Source organism: Oxyura jamaicensis, chromosome 18 (genome assembly GCF_011077185.1).
Source record: "Oxyura jamaicensis isolate SHBP4307 breed ruddy duck chromosome 18, BPBGC_Ojam_1.0, whole genome shotgun sequence".
NCBI classification, from domain to species: Eukaryota; Metazoa; Chordata; class Aves; order Anseriformes; family Anatidae; genus Oxyura; species Oxyura jamaicensis.
Window position 1 is genome coordinate 2,127,483 of NC_048910.1, and position 21,952 is coordinate 2,149,434.

Genomic DNA, 21,952 nt, shown 5'->3' on the forward strand with positions numbered 1-21,952 from the left:
TTCCTGCTTCACACCCAGTGAAAGCACAAAGCAGCTTCACCTGTCAAATGGGAGCTCTGTGCACCTCTCCTCCTGCCCTGCTTTCTATTCAGGGACAGCTTAGTTTTCCCCACTTTAATTTTCTATCATTACGTGGCTCCTATAATAACAGACCTAGCAAGCCAACTGGGTTTCTGAGGGAAGCAAAGGTATTTGCACAAAGAAAAGGACGCTGTCTAAGCACTGCTCCTCCCAAACCACCCAGCCTGCAGGGAAAGCTCCATTGGCAGATGTCCGAATCACCAACGTTTTAGTCAAGGGATGCTTTTCTTCCAGTTTATAAGGGAGCAGGTCACAGACTGACTGACACGTTCATGTCACATCTCTATTTTCCAGCCTGATTCTGATTTTCCTCTTTCTTTCAAATAAGGAGGGTGGGGGTATTTGGGGGACTGAGGAAGCTGAGCAATCTGCCATTTTTGTGGTCCTTACCTTGCCTTTTTGATTTGTCCAAACTAAGTCATCTTCACATCTTCAACACTTTTTTTTTTTTTTTTTTTTTTTTAGATCTTGAAAAAGTCCATGGTAAGAAAACAGAAGCAAGCACAAGACAATAATAATGAACCATGGACTTTTCACACCTGAGCAGCCTCATGGCATGTCCTGCAAGGGTAGAAACTGCCTTATCTGATAAAGATAATAGAACGGGAGAGACAACTGCTCACCTACAGGTTAATTATGGGTTTGAAAATCCGAGCAAAATGATTGTGATAAGCTTGGGCAGGGAGCTGATAAGAAAACAGCAAGCTTTTCCTTTCCATCCCATGTAGAGACCAGCTCCCATTATCCAAGGTGCTGGGCACGCACGCAGCGGTGCCAGCGATGGAGAAGCCACCTCTGGTCAAGGCCACCGCTTGTGAGCAGGACATTTTGAGGCGGAGATGGGTTCGGGTGCTGCAGCCGCCTTGTGCCAAAGGGCTGGGTGCACAGCCAGTGAATGTCTGTTTCGCGGAAGAGATCAGCTGTTTGAAACCACACGGGATGGCTTTTTGTCGAGATCTTAAGTGCTGCGTGCCCACAAGCCAAGGGCTGTACATTTCCGCTGCCCACACCTCCCAGCAGATTCTTCCCAGAAATTACAGCTCTCCTGGGGGGGCCAAGGTGACAGTTCTGGAATGAGATCAAATCCTCGAGCTTATCAGGCCTGCCAGCGATAGCACACAGCAGGAAATAGCACTTTTTAATCACAGCCACTCTGTTCCAATTCACTCAGCGAGCTGATAAGCCGGGCAGCAGCGCTGCTCTTACAGCAGTTTTTCAGGCAGCACGAGCAGGGCTTTCGAAACACCGCTGCAGCTTCCAGCCCGCTGGGTGAGGCAGAGAAGGGGGCAGGTTACTGCTTCACCCCAGGCCAGGCCCCAGAAGCCATCCCACACCCATGCCCACGCGAGCACAACGAGCAGCTCTGCCCCCTCTCCCTGCCTGGCCTGAGCACTCCTGGCAACATCCCCGGCCGGACTTCTCCAGCTGGGTCTGAACATCCTCCTCCCCTAGGAGACCACTGCATCCATCGGTTGGCAGCTCTTGGAGGAAAGAGGGTGGGCACGGCTGCTTCGTGCCCATGGTGCTCCTGTGGCCAAGACTGGTGGCCTTTCACTCCCTGGGGGTCCCAGCATCTCAGAGCCAGCCTGTGACCCCAGCGTCCCCACTGCCTTCCCAGCAGAACCACCACCTCCCCAGCCACACCAGCACAGGTGCCACTCTTGCTGCAAGGTGAAACTTGGTGCTTGTCTCCATTGAACAGCATCCTATGGGTAGGTAAAAAAATAAAAATAATAAACTGGTCTCAGCTCAGTTCAGTTTAAATCACAATTCTCCAGCGCAGTCACCACCTTCCTCTGCTCAGCCTCACCTGGGAGGACAACTCAGATGTTCTCTGCTCCATCTCATCAATGATCACACCAGAAAGCCACAGAGGTGGCACAAGCCCTGTGCCTCCATCCGCCACCCCCAGCCTGGCAATGATGCCTCGCTCAGGTCATGGGCACCGCTCTCCCACCCAGCCTGCGGTGGCTGCGCCAGGTCCGTGTTTCCCCAGCTCCCTTACAGGCAGCACCACCAATCCCTCATTTCCCCTTGTTCCCAGGTCCTTGCAAAAGGCTGGTTTGTTTGTGCTGGCATTTTCCCAGCAGGTGAATTAAGGTGAGAGTTCCCCAGCTCCTTTCCCCCCAGTGAAGTTGGTCCTTCACTTGTCCTCCAATCTCAGCCTTATTTATTCCCCACCCATTCCCAAAAGTCCCCCACAAGAGGGATCCCATAGCTCATTCCCAAAATACCTGAGCAGGAATTTCTTCATCTTGGGTGATTTACAGCACTCAGCCCACCTGGGTGCACTTAGCCCTGCAGCTGACAGTCATACAGAAGCCTGCAGCTCCCAGCTGGGCTCCTCACAGTTCATACAAAAACAGCTTTAACACTTCCAGCATCACCCTTTCAACACCTTTCAGCATGCTGGGGGCCTCCCATCCCACCATGGATGGGACCAGCTGTTCCCTGTCTGCCTCTCACCCCTAACACACTCACAGGGTGGGTGCAGGCTGCTGTCCTGCTCCCGGCCCCAGCATCCCCTTTGCCTCTCCTAAGGCTGAGATGTTCCCACGTCATCTGCGGGCCTTGGCCGTGTCTTTCCTCCTCATGGCAGGCCAGCAAGGAGCTCAACGGATGGGTCTGTCACTGCGTGTCCCCTTTCCTCCACAGTGGGATCATCTGCACTGGTAGGGCCATCGTCCTCTTGGGTGAGACATGGGAAGACCTGCCGGTGTCAGCCGATGGGAGAGAGGGATTGCTGACACCATCGGATACAGAAAGGTGTTGCCTGCAGAAGTAAAAGCACATGCTGATAGCACTTGCTCTCTCCTAATTTTGTGGTCCTGAAGAATTCCCCCACTGTAGTCCCCTTGCTGGCACCAACACATTTCTGTTGGGTCAGCCTCTGCTTCGCAGCCCAGCCCAGCATTTCCTATACAGGGACATCACAACGAGCAATGCCAGATTTGTTTGGTGTGCATTACAACAAGACTAATTACTTTGTTGATTTACTATTTCCTTTTTCTCTTCCCATCTCCTCACTGTCAGGCATCTTTTCCTATTGCCCATTACCTTTGGGATTTTATGTATTGGAGCTATTTTAAGCCAGGGATGGAGAGCTCTGGAAAGAAGAAAGATGGCTGAAAACCACAGAGGAGAAATGAAAAACTATGATAAAAGAAGCTTTGAAATACTCTAGAGGAAATGACAAAACAACAATGACAATTAAAAAACAAACAAACAAACAAACAAACAAAAAAGAATCTGGGAGGAATAGCTGAAGCTCCTTGCACCCCACAGTGCAATGATGCAGCCTCTATTTGGAGGTCATGTCCCAGCTCCTCAATCCCCTCCAGAGCTGCCAACAGCCCAAATTCACCTTCCCATCGGCCATGGGAACAACCCAGCACCCTCGGGATGCGGCAGCTCCTGCGGGGCAGCCCCCGGGGGCAGTGGGTGCTGCAGGGTGAACACAGCCCCCATCCTCACCCCGCTGCAGGGGGACCTGAGCGCACCGGGGTGAAACATTCACGGTCAGGGGCTGCACGTGTTGGCTGCGGGCACAGCAATGGGCTGCGGAAATTTTGTTTTGCTTTGTTTTTCACATGCCTACTGAAAGAGAAACTCTGAAGTGAGAGCATGCATGTGCACGTGCACATCCCTGCTCTGCACGGCCATAAGTCACCACTCAGACCATGCCCGTATCGCCCTGCTTGCTGCGCTTAATAACACGCTCGGGCAGGGTGGATCTCTTAAAGTAAGAAAGACACACTACACACAGACCCACACACATCTAAACTTTTTTTTTAACCATACAAAGCACGTCGACATTTTACAAATCTGCGGTGGGTGGGTGAACTCCCACCCACCTGCCCACATCTGTGCTGGATGTGTCGTTTCTATGACAGCAGATATCATACCCGTATATACGTACACCCAGGTCAAACGTGTGTGTGTTACAGCAGTGATGCATCGATAGGCAGAGATAAGCAGGCAGAGGGAGCAGTACAGATATGAGGATTTCCTGGCACGGTTGCATGCACCAGGGGTATTTGAAGGCGTTGGGGTGACTAACACGGCTCAGCGCATGCTAACCGGAGCCCCACCGCTTGTACATTCAGACACGCCAGTCATATTGAGAGCGTTCAGAAAGCATCTCTCCCACTGTCTTGAAATATTTATAAACACATCCTAACAGAAAGCAAGAAAGACAAAGGTGTCACAGCCTGCTTTTTGCCATGGTTTATGGTCACCGACCAGCAGCTGTTACCCACGCCCACTCTGCCCGTCAGTGCGGAGCATCAGTTACGGGCTGCAGGCACCCTGCGGCCACCCGCCTCCAGCAACACGTCCACATGGCCACCGAGCTCTGTGCTGGAGGACGTGGGGATGGAGGGCTGTGTTGGCCCTCCCTGATCCTCCAACCCCAACGACTGTGGGAAGGGGGACACCACCGCTCAGCCTGGCCACCATGGCCAAGCTGGAAGGGGACTGGGGGCTCCAGTTGGCTCCAGTCCCCAGCATGCAGCCCACCAGGCTGCTCACTCACTGTGATGGAGGTCCTTGATCCTGAGCTCCCCAGGAGCAGAGGACAGCATGGGAAGGCTGCGGGAGGGCTTCAGCTTGGTCCCACAAAAGCTGTCATGCCTTTACTGATGGCTACCAGGAAAGAGTAGAGTTGAGGTAAAAGCCAGACATTTCCACCTGGGCACTGTTCTTCAGCAAAGCATCTTTCCTTGAGCAGTTCTGCTCAGGACAAGTGCCTCTCCTGCTCTTCCTTCAGTGAGGAAGCAGAGACAGCAGCACAAACACCAGCGTCTCTTCAGTTTCTGCAGGCTTCACCCCTCCCTGTCCAGGCAGTCTTTGGCCTGAGGGACCGGCACAACTACTGGAAGCATCTCGGTTGCACACAGGCTTGAGCCATGTGATAAAGCACAGATGGCTCCTTACGATGGGCAGAAGTTGGCTTCCCACCAAAGATTAGCACATCCGTCCTTTTGTGATGGCTGTGAAGTTAAACAGAGGGGGAATCTCTGCCATGGCTCAATCTCTGCCATACCCAGATTGTTCGTGCCCCTTGCATGGTGCCCCATCTCAGAGGAGCCGCACGCCTCTCGGCCACCCGGGCTGCATGGTGCTCTTGTAGCATGCAGAGACAGGACACGTCCCTTCCTTTGTCCCTTGCCCAATCTCCTGGGGACTGGCTGCTGGAGACTGGGCAAAGCTGGAGCTACCCCATTGCTTCCTGCTGATGGAAGTGCCCAGTGCACCATTAAAACTACCTGTAAAAGAGCAGCAAAAAATTAAACACCTTTAGGATGATATTTCAGATGGGTTCCTGGGCAGGAAAACTCTTGATGGGGTGAATTTTTACAGTTTCTTCTAGGAGCCTCTCACAAGAGTGTCCTGCTCTCAGGTGGCTTAACCTGGCCCACAGTTGACAGTAAGTCAACGCAGAAACCAACAACAGGAAAAAACACGCCTTTATACAGGAAAAGCCCCAGGGATTCAGGGTCTTGTTCTTCCCCGTGAGTCAGCGCCCGGCCGGTGCCCATGGGTGCAGAGGAGCAGCGCCCCATGGCCCGCAGAGCCCGCAGTCAGCAGAGGTCTCCCAGCAGACCCGAGAGCAGAGGGCCCAGAGCCCTGGGACTCCCGACAGATCTGGCTGCTGGTTTCTGATTACAGGAGCAATGTCTCAGCCTGCAGGCCACAGACCCCTCCTAGAAAGACGCTGCAACCATCAGAGCATGGGCAAGGAGCTCTGAGCCAGCTCACATCTCAGCAGCAATGACAATGTTTGTACAGCCTCCCAGGGTGCTCACTCCCCAGCCACGCCAGGACTGGACCTTTCCGTGAGCCATTCAGCTTCCTAAGCCAGCAGGAGGCTGATTCAGCAAGAAGTGAATTCCTTCGGCCATGGGGTGAGCAGACACAAGCACTGGTGCAGAAGAGGGGGCACATCCAGAAGCAGGACCTGTCCTGGTGAGCACAGCGGGGGTCGGAGCGGCCCTGCCCATGCTCCTCTCTGCGGGTGGAAACGCCAGGTAAGCACACTGCATTGCACTGGCCCATTGCTGCCCAGAAGGTTTCATGCCGTCAGACCCTGCTTGGGTTAGCCAAGGGCTGGGTAAAAACCTCAAAATATTCTTCATGCTTGTTTTGATTTGGATTTTGGTTTTGAGACGTGTTTGCTCTGGCTGCAGCCCCTCAGCCTTCACAGGGCTTTCTGCAAGGACTGCAGCGGAGGTGTCTGCAGAGAGGAGAGGGGACTACGGGGGCACAGAGGTGAACACTGGTGGGAGAAGGGTGTGGGGCTGGCACAGAAAAGCCCACCCCATTCCTCACACTGTCAGCACTGACTGGCACAGGCCCATAGGCCCATGTAGGACACGTGCTGCACCCAAACGTATGGCTCATTGTGCAGCTTCCCATTGCCAGCACACCATTACCCTTCTCGAGTAAATTTTCCTTGCCAGGAAAACTGTTCCTTGTACAGGCACAGGGAGCCTTGTTAACTTTTAATTGATCATTAATTAGCACAATAAGATAAGGACAGTGGAGCAGCAGGCATTGCCAGGAGAGATAAACAGCCTCCTGCAGCCACCAGCGCTTCGCTTGCCCACCTTTGCTTTTGCTAGTCCTGAGCAAAGGTCTGTCCCGAGGCAAACAGAGAGTCAGTCACTGGCAGCGGCCAAAGTCCTTCAGAAATGAGTGAAATTTTCAGAAAACTTCCAATCTGTTCTACTTCAGAACTGCCTGAAAGCACAAAGCCGAATCATGAGCACTTAGAAACCACCTGCTCTGCCAGCCCAGGAGTTCGCAGACCCAGAAGGGAAACAGGGCAGGGAGATTGGCAGAAGACATGCCCAGGATTTTCTTCTGCTTCTCCTTTTTCCTCTAAAAGTTGCTGAATTATCTCGAGAAACCCCTCTGGGTCAGGCAGACCCTCCTGCTGCCCAGCTCTGTCCCAGCCGAGGACGAAGCCGGCCGTCATGAGAGGCTCAGGTGGCAGCGAGCCCAGCTCGGGACGCAGGGCTGAGGGTAACTCGAGATGCAGGAGGGGACAGCGCTGCTGGGGCTGTGACCTCCAGATAAGGACATAGCCTGGGCACATTTATCTCCCCCCCCCCCCCCCGCCCCCCCTCCCATAATGGCATTGCAAGGGCAGAGCTGCCAGGAAGCCTGACTCTGCTCTCCTTACAGCTGAGAGCAGGCGAGCACCTCTGAAATACCTCCTTGTAAAAGAGCCCGTGGAAGCATCCCAGTTCAGGCCCCACCACCCAAATGCTGAGGTCCCTGTGGGTTTCCTCACCCCACATCATCCCCCAGCTGCTGGCCTCATGCCGGGGACGCTGCAGATGCCACCCCTGGCATTGCATATTTGTCTACCAGGAAGCAAAAGTACAAGAGGAAGGTTTGCCCGGGCACTTCCAACAAACAACTCGATGAGCATGAGGAAGGGATTAGGGGTGCTGAGCTGCACACGCCTATGGGTGAGTCCCCACACCCGGCACCATGACCTGTGGCCACCCCGGTGCCTGGGCCACTTCTGTCCTAGCACACCAAGCCCAGGCGCAGGCTCTGGGTTCTGCAGGCAGCCTGGATCCCGACCAGACCTCTGCTCACCTCCAATAGACCACAGGAGCTTTGCAGACTTGTTGCCCAACATGCCTGTAGAGCTAAGGAAAGTCAGCCTGAACCAACACAGTATTTTGGAACAAATGTATTTTTCCTTCACCCAGGATGCTTCAGGATACGACTGTCACAGCGTGGGAGCATTCCTGATGTCCTACAGCAATGTGTCCATTCAAACAACCTGCTGATGGTCTGCTTAGGGCACAGGAGGTGGTTTGATCGCCCACATCTGCCAAAAGAGGATGGCAGCTGTGTTTCCCACTGTTCAGGGGCATACCTTGATCTCTGTAATAGTGGCTCCCACACAGCAGGCTCATTCCTGCCTACTGATGCTAATTCACTCTGTGTTGCTTATCAGCCACCAGCTGAGAAACTCCCACTCAGGAACCCCTTCTCAGCTGAGTATTGGCCATTGCTGCTCTCTGCTTCATGCTCTAGATAACATCTCAATCCCTGAAGCTATCCAAATGTTGGCTGGACGCTGAGCAGCCTGGTTGACATTGCCGGCATCCGTTCTGCTCTGCTTCCAGCCAGCGCTGAGCCACGGTGGCCCTGTGGCAGCAGACGTGGCTCTCAACCAGCTGCTGTGATGTGTGGGTGCCTGATGTGGGCACCCACGGAGCGCTGGCACTTGTGGTGCTGGGGGGAAAACCTGGGGGGGTCGCACGGGTAAAGATAAGGAGCACCTGTGCACAAGGTGCCATTGGAGGACCAGAGGATGGAGGGTGACCGCCTGTGATGGGCGATGAGAATTTAACTCACCGTGCATTCCCTGACCCCTTCGCCATATCCCAGCTCACCGCCAGTGGAGCACGTCCTGCACAGCAGCTTTGGCTGAGGTGAGCATGAGATGACGACCTCTGACAGAGCGGGGACCTCAGCTCAAGCTGCCACTGCACCTTGATGAACTAACACCAGCCAAAACCCCAAGGCGCGTTTTTGGTATAATCTACTTCATTTAGGGTGTGAGCATAAGTTAGTGTTCTCAGGCTGAAACACCAAACGCACCTTACCCACTGTCATCCCATCGGACCACAGGCCAGCTCAGGTGTGATGCTGCAAGAGTCACAAAAAAACACCTTTGGACTGATTTGAACCTGTCCACAAAAGGCAAAACCAGGTTTGTTAAATAGTCTGGAAAATCCAACTTTGGTTACTTCATCAGCAGCTGTTTGCCAAATCTTTTGTACATACAAAACCAAACCCCCCAGCTGTGTGACACTGCAAGGGTCAGACTTGGACCCTGATCCTAAACTTTTCATAATGAACTTGCTTAGAACAAAGAACTTTTTGCTGTGGGTTTAAACGTGCATGTTCCTCTTTCCACTTTTTCTTCTTTAAAAAGAAAGGAACAGAGAAGGGAATTTGTGGTTTAGGGTTTGGGCTTTTTGTTGCTGTTGTTGAGAACAAACAAAACCAGATTATCATTCCAGCTTGGAAAATAAATTATTTCCTGTTTGAATTTTATTTGCCTTTTCAAGTGACCCTTTTCTTTTTACTTTTTAATAATAATAATAAAAAAAACAACCTCCACCTTTTGCTGTTCTCTAATCAGTGAAAAAAAAAAAAAAAAAAAAAAAGGCAATTCATAGCAAAGTGCTGATTAGCAGAAGTTATTCTTACCTGTTCTGAAATGACTTCTCCCTGGTTATTTATGCAAATTCAACACACTGACCCTCACCCCTACCAACTAAGCCTCTCTCCTTGAATATCCCAGGAAGGGAAGGGTGACTTCTGAGTCATTTGCAAGTGCCACGTTGTATTTCAGAGCACTGCCAGCAGCAGTGGATTCATCTGCAAAGCCTGCATCCCCGAAGATGCAGAAGAGCTCTGCAATAAACCCGATATCCCACTGCTGGGCAAACCCTGCCCACTGGAACCTTGCCCACAGAGCCTGGCCACCGCACAGCTCATGTGCCTCTGCAGAGCGACCCAGAAGAGGCCAGGGAGCCTCCTAGGAGGGACGGCTATGCACTGACCTCGCCTTGTGCGCACAGGCTCTGCCAGCTTTCCTCCCTAATTCAACATGAAGCTAGTTTAGGATTTACAGCATCAAAAACTGCTTTTTACTGACACAACAGGAGCTCAATTAGCCGCTGCAGGTCTCCGTGTCATGCCCTCTGGGACCAGGCTCACGAACCCGGTGGCTTTATGAGCTTTTTCCTGCTCTCAGGTCGACTGCGCTGCAAAGGACCGGGTGCACCTGCGCTCCGCGTGGAGATGGGAGCCGTGCCTTCTGCACCGGGAATTACTCAACACAAACACCGTACTTGTACTCGAAATAAATCGACATTTAATATCTTACAATTACGTTAAAAGTTCTTTGAACAGTATTTTACAGATCAGCAGAGACATGACACGGTTTTGGTGAGGCTGCACGTATGTATGAGGATGGCCTGAAGGAACCTCCGACTTCCTTCTTTTCATTTCCAGAAAGAATCAGAGGTCAAAAAATGAGCCAGGATTACGAGTCCCTAGAGCCTGTGCTTGTTTTTCCTCCCCAGTGTGTGGAAACTCTCTTCTCTAGTATTTCTGTAGGGCCAGCTGAAACCAAAGAGGTTTATATCATTAACAGCAGCAGGGATATATTTAGCCACGGATATCAAGATCACAAATAGAAGTGTTTTGACAGGATAAGGTGCTATTTTAATGTATTGAACAACAACAAAAAATAAAACTGCTGTCAAATTTCAGCCCCGTTTGAAACGATGCACACAAACCTGTCTGGGAATTAAGTCAGTGGGAAAACTTTTTCCAGGTGGGTGGAAAGAGCTATTCAAATCTGTTTCTGATCCCTTGAGCTTACTGGACTTAGTGATGTGCAGGAGAGATGCCCAGCAGTGACCTCAGCATGCTTTTCCACATCACCCAGCAGTGGCTTGGTGTCCCTACTGTGAGCAAGGTCACAGCTCCATGTAGGAGAGGAGGGGTGCTCCCAGAGTCGCTGCAGGGCCAGGGAAGGGGGGTCCTTGCCTGCAGTCCAAGCTGGATTTGCACCACACAGTGGGGCCACAGCACCTGCACACCTTCCAGCGATGCCTGGCCTTGCGTGACTTTCCTGGGAGTCCACAAGGCAACACCTTCCTTGGGATGGCCTATTCAGGTAGGAGGATGAAGCACAAAGGCCTCGGGAGCACATTCCTGTCTCACTCCCTGGCCAGCAGCAGAAGTTGCATCCCGAGCAGCTGAGGATGGGCAGAGCCAGCTGGCACCTTCCCAACCCCAGATGTTTGCCAGCTGTGCCCAGGCAACAGCAGAGGCAGGGAGGCAGGAATCAGGTCCAGCAAACAGCAGGGCCAGGATCAGCAGTCCCACCAGAGGGATCCCCAAAACCCTTCCAGCAGGGAAGTGGAGGAATACAGCAAACAAGTCTGGCCCATGCTCCTCCAAGGCAACTGAAGTGCCCGGGGGCTCTGGCCCTTTCCCTGGCAGATTCAACCTTCAGCGTGGTCACCACCAAGGGGACCCTGCTGCTGTGCCAACAGCCCTTGGGGCAGAGCCCAGCCTCGTTCTAACTAGTGCTAAGAGCTGGCCAAGCCCCATTTTCTGGAGGAGCAAGGAACCCAGATGGAGCTGATCTCACCATGGCCGAGCCCTGCAGCCCCAGCAGCACGGAGGGTCCCTTCCAGATGCATCCCAGGGAGCAAATCCTCGGCATTAGGATCCTTGTACCCTGCAGCAGGCAGCTTGCTCTTCTGCCAGCCATCATTAGTGCAATGACCAGCAACTAAATGAGAAACCCTGAGGGCTATGAAACCAGGCAAGGCTTTTCCAGCCTCATTTATTGCTCCTGGGGTCAGAATACCTCTAAATACACTCAACTATTGCACCTTTCTGTACCTACAGCCTTGCAGAGAGAAGGAAGAGGGGGGGTAAAACCTCTCTTTGCAGAGAAGAAGGGATCTCAAATACTATCATTGCTTGCAAGTGTCAATAGTGTTTTTGGTGCTGGGTTCTCCTCTACCAAAGCTACCCAGTCAGGTGAGCTTAAGGCAATCCTAGTGGCTTTCCCAGTACCTCCCTCTCTCCTGAGTGTGAGCAAGGTTCCTGCTCTATCTCAAGCAACTATTGAGCGTTCAGCCTCTGGGATGTCTCTTGCATTCAGTGCTGGTGAGCAGGACGCAAGAACACAGCCTGAACAGGGAGTCCTTCTTCTCGGATGAACTCTGAAATTCTGCAGAAATTGGAAGTTCATCTCCTGCAGCTCCTGGATTTACAGCAAACACACAGACGCACAACAAGCCACCCATGCCCTGGAACGGCCTATTGCACTGGATTCACTGGGACACAAGCAGCAGTCTACAACCCTTGCTGGGCTCTTTTTGGCCCCAGCTGGGTTGTTCTGCTTTGTGCTGTTTCTCTTCAAGGCACCCATCGCTCGTAATTTAAAGCAAACCCTGAGAAAACCTGTCCCTATCCCCAAAGAACTATCCCAAGCATCTCTGACTTGTTACAGGTGAAAAGTCATCAGGACATAGTTGGGGTGGTCAAATCCACATGCACAGAAGGCCAGCTACCCCCATGGACATCCACGTCCCAGAACGCGTCCCCCGCCCCCCATACCAGCTTGCCCAAGATCACAATGGCCTTGCAGTCACTGTCAAGTACAGCCACAGCACCATTTGCTGGCAGGAAAATGTCACTGTCCTTGCCTCTCCCTCTTGGTCCCAATGTTGGCAGTCTGCTGAACCAGCTGGAGATCTCAAGGAACCACTTTCCTCCCAAGGAATCCTGAGAAGTACCAGAGCCTGACACCAACACCCCCATTTCCAAAGGATGGGCCAAGCCCAGACCAGGAGCAGCTCAGTCACCACGCAAACACTTCAGACTGCAGGATGTCTTGGGCAAGAATGGCTGGGTATCCAGCCCTAACGGGACAGTCAGCTTCCCTTTCCCGCGGCTATTTCAGTGTTGGATGTGAGTGTGGTCTTGAGAGGGCACGGTTCTTCTACGGCAGTGCTCCACTGAAGGTGGAAATGGGTAAACACAGGAGAGAATGGAACTCGGAGGGGTCCTGGGAAGTTGAAGAGGACCTGCTCAGTGCAAGGGGATCGCTGTCCCGGGGTTTGTAGCACACAGAGATCTCACACCTGCAAGGGAATGAAAAGAAACCAAGATGTAAACAAGGTGTGTGGCTGAGAACCAGGGTCTTGGGGTGCTGCAGAAACTTTGCAAACAAACAGGAATCAGTGCAATCTTTAATCAGTGCAGGACTGAAGTTGGAGTGCCCAGAGTTCAGGTGCTATGTGCTAGCTCTGATTGGGATCTAGAGGAGAAATACAGGGCATTTTCTGAAACTCATTAGGGAAAATGAGAACTCTTGCATCCCCCCTCTTATGGAGAAGTGGCAATAGCTCCTGTTGCATTTCTTGCACTAAACTATCACATTAATCCCTTGCACAGCAAAGTTAAGCTCCTAAAGAAAGTTCCTATTTAAGAAATTTAAGTAACATCTGAAATCTCTTTCCATTTTAGGCAGCATAACTTTGCAGAGCTCTGTTCCCCCTGAGGGAGAAATTAGAATGCTTGCATGTTTTTAAGACCAGTGGATCTGCTGGTTGGATCTCTTTGTGCCCACAGAAACATGTTGCCTCCAGTGAGTTTCCAAATCCCATCCTCAGCGAGCCAGGTTGGTGCCCTGGGGACACAACTGATTGGTGAACAATCAAACGAACAATTCTTGCTCCATCTACCCCAGTCTCACCCATGAAGATCATGGGGTCCTTTTGCAATGGTTATGTTAAAGGTGATGGAGGATCCCGATGAGGTTTAGAAGCTGAAGGCTCTGCTCATACACTCAGTGCTCTCCAGGTACCTCATTTACTTTACATGACTTTCCTCTGTCTTGTTGAACGATCTGTCTTCATGGAGTTGAACAGCTGACTGGGGACCAACATTTAAACAGTGGCAGTCATAAAAGGTGAAATACTGCTGGGATCGGAGCAGGACCAGCCATCCCACCTGAGCTCAGCTACACTACAGAGCCTGAAGCTACGACACGCCACCTTGGGCATCTGGCATAAACACACCATGGTGCTCAGGACCTTGTCCCCCTCTTGGCCACCTGTACGTTGAGGATAAGTCCTTACGCAGAGGATGCACCTTTCTGGGAGTGCTGACTGCATCAGGCAGCCTGCCATGTTGCAGATCTTACCTGGTCACACTCTGCAGGATCTTCTGCTCATCCTGGTCCAGGCACACGGCAAAGGAGGACTGGACACCAATAATCTGGACTTTGTCTACTTTTATCTGGGACACGCTGAGCTGCTGATAGAAAGAGAGTGCAAGTGAAGGAGCTGCCTGGCTCTCCACATTACCCCTGTGCAGGGCACCCCAAAACTGGTGGCCAACTGGATCCCCCAAGGAGTTACTGACTGCTCCCCAGGTCTCAAACTCCACCTCCTGCCCCATCTCCCTCGCAGCTGAGCCAGGCTGACCTCTTGTTACCAAATGTAAAAGCACTATGACTTGAGTTACCTGATTGAAACTTTTTTTGGATTTGGAGTTTTGCCTTTTAACCACCTCTGTCATGGTCAAGTTGAGACACTCTGTCTTTGAGGCTGTAACAAAAAGCAAATTTATCACTCAAGGCTTCTGGTGGGAACCCAGGCGGTCCCTCTGCCCATCAAAGCATCCCAGAGCCAGTGGCTCCCAGCAGGACCCCACTTCCAGGGAAACACAGCATGACTGTGGCTTTCCCTCACCCATGAGAACCCACATGGTAAGAAAGCAATCAGACAGAGGTAATCTTCCAAACATAGCAGCAAAGAGCATTTAGCTATCTTAGCAACTAAACATGAGAAAAGCCATTGCCCCATCATGATGAGGAAATTCTAGCTCTCCCTCTGTGGCCCTTCCTACGCCCCCCCTGGAGATGCTTTTTCATGCCTGGAATTACAGTGACATCCTGTGGTCAAACTGCTGAGTGTAAAAACTGACAGAGACAAGCAGGAGACTGGGTTTCTCCTGTAAGGAAGGAGGTTCACGAAGGGGAAGCTTTTCCCTAGAGTGGGAGCTTCTCCCCATGCCCTGAAACAAACCCACCACACTGGCAGTGCAAGTGAAGCTCCTGAACTAGCACAGGAACACCCAACTCAAAATACACAGAGATGATGAGCAATTAAATCCTGCTGGAGTTCTCCCAAGGTTGTCTGCATGGCTTCATGGATGGGGCACCAAGAGGAGGGATAGAAGTTTAGGCTGAGCTCCACGGGGCACGCAGGAACTATTTGGTAGCCTATTTGGTAGATCACCCATTTGCCCTGACTGCTCTGCTCACAGATATACATCTGCTGCACACAAAGTGCACGAAGAAAGAGGAATTTAAAAAAATCCTCAGTTTATTCAGAAGTGGGTGTCTGATTGCTAGAACAGCAGAGCTCAAGCAAGAATAAACAGATATTGCTTCTAAATCAGCACACTAAGAGACTAAAGCCTTGCTGCCTTTAAAAGGCTCAAAGCTTTATTCATAGTCCGTTGGGAACCAGAACAACAAAAAAGAAATGATGAAACAAACCCACGTGGCAGGCATCTATCTCCGAGTGCAGGAAGGAAACCAAGCTGCAGCAGCAGCCCTGCGAGTGCCTGCTGACAGCTGGCTGCAGGGCACAGCCGCAGTGGTAGGACAGGCATCCCCTCCCTAAGTCTGGCTTGATTTAGCAATAGACTCCTCTCTGATGGACAACACAACACAACAAAAGATTTCCCAGCTGGAAGCTTCAGGGTAATGAGAAACCAAATGTCCTTCAACCCTGGCGTGGCACTAAGGAGAGCCAAGGAGAACAGGATCTTATGCCCCAGGGAACACCGGGCATCTCCCACATATTTTGTGCATGCACACATTCCCACTGTGCTCTGGCTGGAAGATCCAGCGTGGCTCTCATCCATCCTCTGGCTCTGTCTGTCCCTCCCATTGCTTCCTACACAAAGCCACAATGACCAGCTCTACCCACCTAGCTCTTCGTACTTCTTGCAGGCTTTGCTGAGGTTGACGGACGTGCAGACCTTCTCAACATCGTTCCAGTGACTTCTTCCACTGACAGCTGTCTGCAGGGACCAACCGAAGCCCGTGAGATGCCATGCTCCAGGCTGCCACCCTACCTCCCAACCCAACCCTTTGGCTAGGCTAGCCCTGATCTGGAGCTGCACAGACGAGGTTGAGCAGGCATTAAAACTCTTTTAACCTTAGCATTACAAAAAATTGTCCAGAGTTAACATTAAATAATTGCAGAGGGAACAAAAAAAAAAAAAAAAAAAAAAAAAAAGACTGCTGTGATCAGCAAGAGATTGCTCCCTGGAAACCAAGTCTACCAGTGTAAACTGGCCGCCAGTACAGGTCCAGTCTGTGGGAGCTGGCTGCACATTCCCTGTTTTACTGGGCTTCTCAGGATTGGAAAGCCACCCCCAATTAGCCAGTAAGTAGACAATTAGCTTGATTTTGGCTCCCCCAGGCTTGGATTAGGACTCCTTCAGCACACTCTCAGTGTCTGTCTCTGCCAGCCCCAGCCAAGACACGTTTGGGCAGCACTTAACTGGTTTTCTGTCACATTTGTCCTTGCACAAGTCCCAGGCACTCACCTTGCTGTAGGCGATCTGTAGTGTTAGTGGGATTGCTTCTCTGTCTCCATCTATGCCCAGCCTTTTGCTGCCCGGACCTGCACAAAGCAAGGAGCAAATGTCACTTGGTGGACTTTTGTCCCCAGTTTTCAGAGGGCAACTGATACAGCAGCTCACTCGGTACCTATAGGAAGGGAAAAATCCTGGTTTGCTGAACACAGCTGCAGAGCAAAGAAGAAAAGGGTGGCTTAAAAGCTGCCAGAAAGCAATTATTCTAGTGCAGAAGTTACAGCACAAAGCACAACAAACAGCTCTGCAAACTGAAAGCGGTGCTGGCTAAGCCAGTGCAGCAGGGTCAGTGCTCCAGGGAAAACACAAAGCAATAAAAGGCTGCATTGCTAACCCAGCTCCTGTTTTTCAGGGCATATTTGTGCCCACATTAAATTAGCCTTGAAATACTGTGCCCGACACTTACTAACTTTTTTTCCTGGATAATCTTTTGCAGATGTTACGTAGCGTGCTGCCAGACAACCAAAGGAAAACTCAAAGTCAGAAAAGATTGGTGGTTCCATGAGTTATTGGGAAGAGGTCCTGGCCAAGTCTGTATTTTGGGACAGTAGGGTGGTGACACTTTATGTGGAGGATATTTTATGAGCTCTGTTCAGAAAGACAAGGCGAGCTCACAGAAAAGCAGCTGGTTAACAATATCAAGCAGGGTGTTTGAATGCAGTGCGTTGGTTGGCCATGAGATGTCTCTGCGAGCTGCACCAGGCGCCGAGCGGTCCTCGGTACCCACAAGAGAGCTGAAGACCACGCTGCAAGCAGATGCTTCTGTCATCACTTCTATCTCTAATAATTTTATAAATTTCTAGTTTAAAAGTGCATGATCTTCCTTGCAGGAAGGCTCCAAGCACACTCACAAACATTGTTTTGCCCAGTAATCTAAGGAAATGGAATGAGGGATAAATGATGCTCTTGGACAAAGCATAAACAACAAAGCATGAAAAAGATGAAGAGCTGCACTTGGGCAGGTGCTGATGAGCAGAAAAAAAAATAAAAAAATAAAAAAAAAAAAAGGCTTGAAATTGCTTTACAGCTATTACACCTGGAGAGTTAGCAGAAGTAAAAGAGCAAGGCACTGCCACAGCTTCGCTCCTGAAGAGGAGAGCAAGAACCTTGATGGTTCAACTCCAAATTTGTGAAAACACATCTGCATCTTTGCTCACATTGCACCCTGGGCTCAGACCCCTCTTGCAGCCCATTTGTGGTGCCAAAGCCCCTGGGCACGCTCCCTCCAGCCCCCCAGCAGTCCTTGCCCACCGCGGCAGTTTGCAGACTCCCACCCTGAGGCTGCAGCAGTGCACGGGACACGATTACAGACCTGAAGCCTTGATGGCCCGTGTGGCTGCTGAGTGGCCCAGCTCGAGGGAGTGGATGAAGACTTCGGTCATCTTTTCCCCCCCTATGAAGGTGAGCTGCCAGGGGGAGAAGAGGAGAGATGAAGGAGATGTGGTGGTGAGGAGACCTCACAGGGCCATGGAGCTGGAGGATGCAACCTGCCCCCCTTGCTCCTTTCTGCAGAAAACAGGTCAGTTTGGGCAAATCCTCTGAGCTTTCAAAATACACTTTTCAACCACTGCCTTGGGTGGCACTCACCTCTAGCTACACTTCAGGCCGTTTTAACAGACCACCAGCAAGTGGGCCGCCAAAGCCACCACTGCCGAAGTGGTGCAAGTGAAACCTTTCCCTCTGGGCACAGAGCAGGTATGGAGAATGGGCCTTGTGGAGGGGCTTGGGTGGAAAGTAGGCACCAGAGGGACTTCCAGCAACGTGAATGGCCTGCCAGGACTGCCAGGAGGCCCTCTTGCATCGTGGAGAAAGGTGTTGGGATGGAAAACTGCTTGTGTGAGTTAAAAACTGGGCAGGACCTGCACCCTCAATCCCTGAGCCAGAAGCACCAGCCAAAGCGCTGTGAGCTCACGTGCAAAGGTCCCTGGGTGAATACGAGGAGACCAAGCTCGGCCTCACCAGCACAAGGTGGCTGTGCCATAGCCATATCCTCTCCCCAGGCAGGCCGTGTGTTGGAGGCACAGGCAGAAGACCCCTTTCCCAGTGCTGAGACGGTGCTGAGCCCCTTTGCCTACCTCCGTCTGGTAGAGCTGCAGCAGGACGGGGCGCGTGGCGAAGCGGCAGTAGTAGAGGATCATGTCGGCCAGGATGGGCAGCTGCTGCCGCGAGTTCCCCTGGGGCTCGGCCTCCGGCTTGGCAGACTGCGGCGAGGGGCGAGTCACAACCCTGACGGGGTTTATGGCACCCACAGCCCAACACCACCAACTGCCCATCCCACTCCCCTGGGGATGGAAGCCCTCCTCCTGGCCACCACAGGCACCATCTCCATCCCCAACCCATGTCCACAGAGCACAGCCTGCTGTACAGGTTCAGGCCACCGCGTGGTGGCCCAGCACTAAGCAGATGGGGCTGTGGGGACAGGGGGACACCAGGAAGGGGGACACCAGGCCCTACCACACGATACACACGTACCTGACACAGGACGTCCGTGGGCAGGTTCATCAGCCCAAGAACGTTCCGCTCGTACCATGGGTCCAACATGCCGATGTAGTGGGAGATGTCGTTGGTGCTGCTCTCCACCCCAGACAAGGTGGACTCCTGAAACCAGACACAGAGGGGTCACTCTGGGCTCCCCAAGCTCCTCTCCCATCGCCTGGGGCTGGTGGAGGAGCCCCCAGTGCTCCCCCTGCCTGGCCTGCTGGTGGGATGAGCAGAGTGCTGGTGGCACCACAAGCCCAGCAGCGGGCAGGACACCTACTGCCTGTGCCGAAGCCCGGAGCTGCAGGTCCCCTGGGGACGGGGGAGGATGTGTCAGCGGGGCTGCTGGAGCCAGGCAGCTCCTCTTCACGGGGATGTAGAAGAATTGCAGCTTGAAGTACCTTGTCAGTGTGGGGCAGGTGCTCTCCTTCAGCCTAGGACAACATGGGAGAGGGCTGGGTGAGCAAAGTCCTCTGGCACATCCCAGCATGGCAGGACGTGATGTGCAGAATTAGACCCCAGTGGCACCTGGAGGATCCTGTCCCCTCGCAGAGCAAGGCAGCGATGGAAGGAACACGAAAGCGCATGGCACGTGGACAAGCACACCCCTGTGCCTGGCTGACTTAACGGCAGTGCCACCCGGCAGTAAGCGTCCCCATCACTTCCACCTCCAGACAAGGGCAGCCGGATGTCCCCTGCCACATCTCAGCACTGGGGAGCCCTGCTCGAAGGCAGCAGCCACCCCAAAGCCGGGACTCTGGTGACCCCACCAGTGGGACACCAAGGGCTGAACAGCTGCAGCCAGGTCCCCGTGCCACCCAGCTCACCTGAGGTTGCTGTAGGCTCGTGCCACTTTCCCTGAGATGCGGTCGGAGCCGAAGACCACCACGCGCAGGGTGGACACCTTGGCGTCCTCGTCGTAGCTGAGGAAAGGCCGTCGGGGCAGGCTGAGGAGCCGCGGGACGTGCAGCACCTGCAGCCGCTGGCTCAGGACGTGCTGCGGCAGTGAGTGAGAGCGCCGGGAGCGCGCCGGCACACGGTGCTTGGCCTGGGGGTGGCACAGGCTCTCGGCACGGCGCAGCGGGAGCGAGCCCGTGTCAGGGCAGCCCTTCAGGTCCCTCCTCAGGACCAGCTGGCTTTTGCTTTTGAACAGTTTGTAGATCTTGTTGGTCAGCGTGTGTCTGTATTTGTGGTGGGGCTTCTCCACCTTCAGCTCCGGCCGCCCAGCCATGTCCAGAGAGCTCTCGTCACTGTCCTCGGCATACCCACTGTCCATGCAGTCCTTCAGGCTGGAGACAAAAGACCGCAAGGACTTTCTGGAGACCACCGTCAGCTCTGAGATGGAGTCCTTGGAAGCGGTGAAGAGGGACATGCGTGAGTGCTTAGGTCCCTCTTCTGCCAGTGCTGAGTACATGGAGTCTTTGGAAATGGTGGAAATGGGGGAAAGCAGCGAGTCCCGCTCTGGGGAACAGCCGTCTGTTTCCACGTCCTCTTCTTCCTCCTCCTCCTCCTCATCCTCCTCGTTCTCCGAGGCCACGGGCTCGACAACGTTGCACTCCTTGCTGAGGACATCATTGAGGACGTCTGAAAGGCACAGGAGGAAGATCAGGTCTGGCACGGACTCTGTTGGAAACTGGAGACTGCAGACAACGACCTTCCTGCAGCATGGCCAACACTCTTTAATCCCACATGGATTCAAACCAAGGGCCAAAAACCTACCCCTGAGCATTTTCAGATTTTCCTAACATGCTTATATTTGATGACAAAACAAAACTTGTCTGAGGTCAGGTTCTGTTTGGGTTCTTAAAATGCAAACAGTGGCTGGGGCTTTGCTTCCTTCCCATGCAGATTTCCCAGTGCACCCCAAATCCAGCCTGGGTTTAACCAGAGAGCAGAAGAGAGGCAAGGGGCTTAGCTGCTTTGATAGTCAAAGCCCAAATGAATGCAGCAGAGCCCAAGCCAGAGAGCAGGTTCAGCTTGCTGGGGCCAGTGGGCAACAGATGCTCAACTTTCCTGGGACCAGAAGAGGTCTTCCAGGAATGGGGAAGCCAGAGAGAGCAGCTCAGCAGAAGGGGAAGACACACTTCCCCTGCAAAACTGCTGCGGTTGGGCTGAGAGCACGGCAAAACCTCCTGCCCGGCCAGAACCCCCTCCTTGGGCACCCCAGAGAGCTGCAACATCCAAGGGGTCTCGGGACGCAAAGCCCCTCCGCAGGGAGACTTTTTGTCACATTTTACTCCTCGCAGGGGAGCTTCCTACCGGGGGATGGGGCCCCTCTCTGCTTACCGAAGTTATCCTGGTCCCAGCTGTAAGTGTAGCAGCGGGCGGCGGGGATGGGGATGGGCTGGAGCCTGCGGGGCTGAGCATCCCCTGGGGAGAGAGGAGAGCAGTCAGCCTGCGGGGACGCTCCCCGTGATGCGAGCACAGCACAGGAGCCCTGCAGCAGTCCCGGGGGAGATGCTGCCCACCCCGGCAGCTGATCTGGGCAGCCCAGGTCATGCCGAGCAGCACGCTGTCGCTGTCCCATGCAGTCACGCAGCGGGGACACGGGGATGTTTCACACCTCTAAGAGCCACCGGCAGACATCGCTGCTACAGCCAGTTTCTGATTGAATGTTCTCCTCTCACCCACAAAGGCTGGAGATGGCTTTTGTTGTTGTTTTAATGAAAGATGAAAAAAAAAATCTGGCTCATCACGTGGTTATGAAATAGGGCCTGGGCTTTTTTTTTTTTTTTTTCTTTCCCCTCTTACTGCTGCGCTAGGTCTCAGCTTTGCACAAAACAGGATTTCGCACTTCAAAGCGCAGCTCCCAGCGCAGGGGAGCCCACAGCTGGTGCCGAGCTGGCACCAAACCCAGCGGCAAGGGGGGCGCGGGGGCTTCTCACCCGCGATGGCAGGAAGGGCGGCCGCCCCGGCGAGGTCCCGCAGCACGCACTGCAGCCGCTCCCGGGCCAGCGCGGGGTCGCTGCTGGCGGCCGCGATCTCCTGGGCTTCGGCGGCACTGGCGTAGACCTCGGAGAGCTCCTCCAGCGGCTTGGCCTGGGGCGGGCAGAGCAGAGGCAGAGATGGAGGGGGCACCTCCAGGGAGGGGAGCATGGGTCTTTGGGGAAGGTCACCGAGTCTAAATCACTAAGTCTCTCTCTCTCTG

At 53.1% G+C, this 21,952-nt stretch overlaps 1 protein-coding gene across 6 annotated transcripts in view; it reads right to left on the reverse strand.

Annotated features, from left to right (window-relative positions):
* Nucleotides 1-9,971: 9,971 nt before the first annotated feature.
* PIK3R5 (phosphoinositide-3-kinase regulatory subunit 5) overlaps nucleotides 9,972-21,952 on the reverse strand; it is a 57,095-nt gene continuing 45,114 nt past the window's right edge. For 5 of the 6 annotated variants that reach the window (XM_035342611.1, XM_035342610.1, XM_035342612.1 and 2 more), the window contains 12 exons: nucleotides 21,690-21,843; nucleotides 21,091-21,174; nucleotides 19,632-20,388; nucleotides 19,085-19,238; nucleotides 18,799-18,924; nucleotides 18,402-18,527; nucleotides 17,639-17,732; nucleotides 16,279-16,355; nucleotides 15,654-15,747; nucleotides 14,179-14,261; nucleotides 13,856-13,968; nucleotides 9,972-12,791 (listed from right to left, as the gene is read on the reverse strand). In XM_035342611.1, coding sequence (XP_035198502.1) covers nucleotides 12,650-12,791; nucleotides 13,856-13,968; nucleotides 14,179-14,261; nucleotides 15,654-15,747; nucleotides 16,279-16,355; nucleotides 17,639-17,732; nucleotides 18,402-18,527; nucleotides 18,799-18,924; nucleotides 19,085-19,238; nucleotides 19,632-20,388; nucleotides 21,091-21,174; nucleotides 21,690-21,843 — 2,004 coding nt within the window. In that variant the 3' untranslated portion in view covers nucleotides 9,972-12,649. The remainder of the gene's footprint in view (nucleotides 12,792-13,855; nucleotides 13,969-14,178; nucleotides 14,262-15,653; nucleotides 15,748-16,278; nucleotides 16,356-17,638; nucleotides 17,733-18,401; nucleotides 18,528-18,798; nucleotides 18,925-19,084; nucleotides 19,239-19,631; nucleotides 20,389-21,090; nucleotides 21,175-21,689; nucleotides 21,844-21,952) is intronic. The other variant, XM_035342616.1, reaches the window with a different exon arrangement.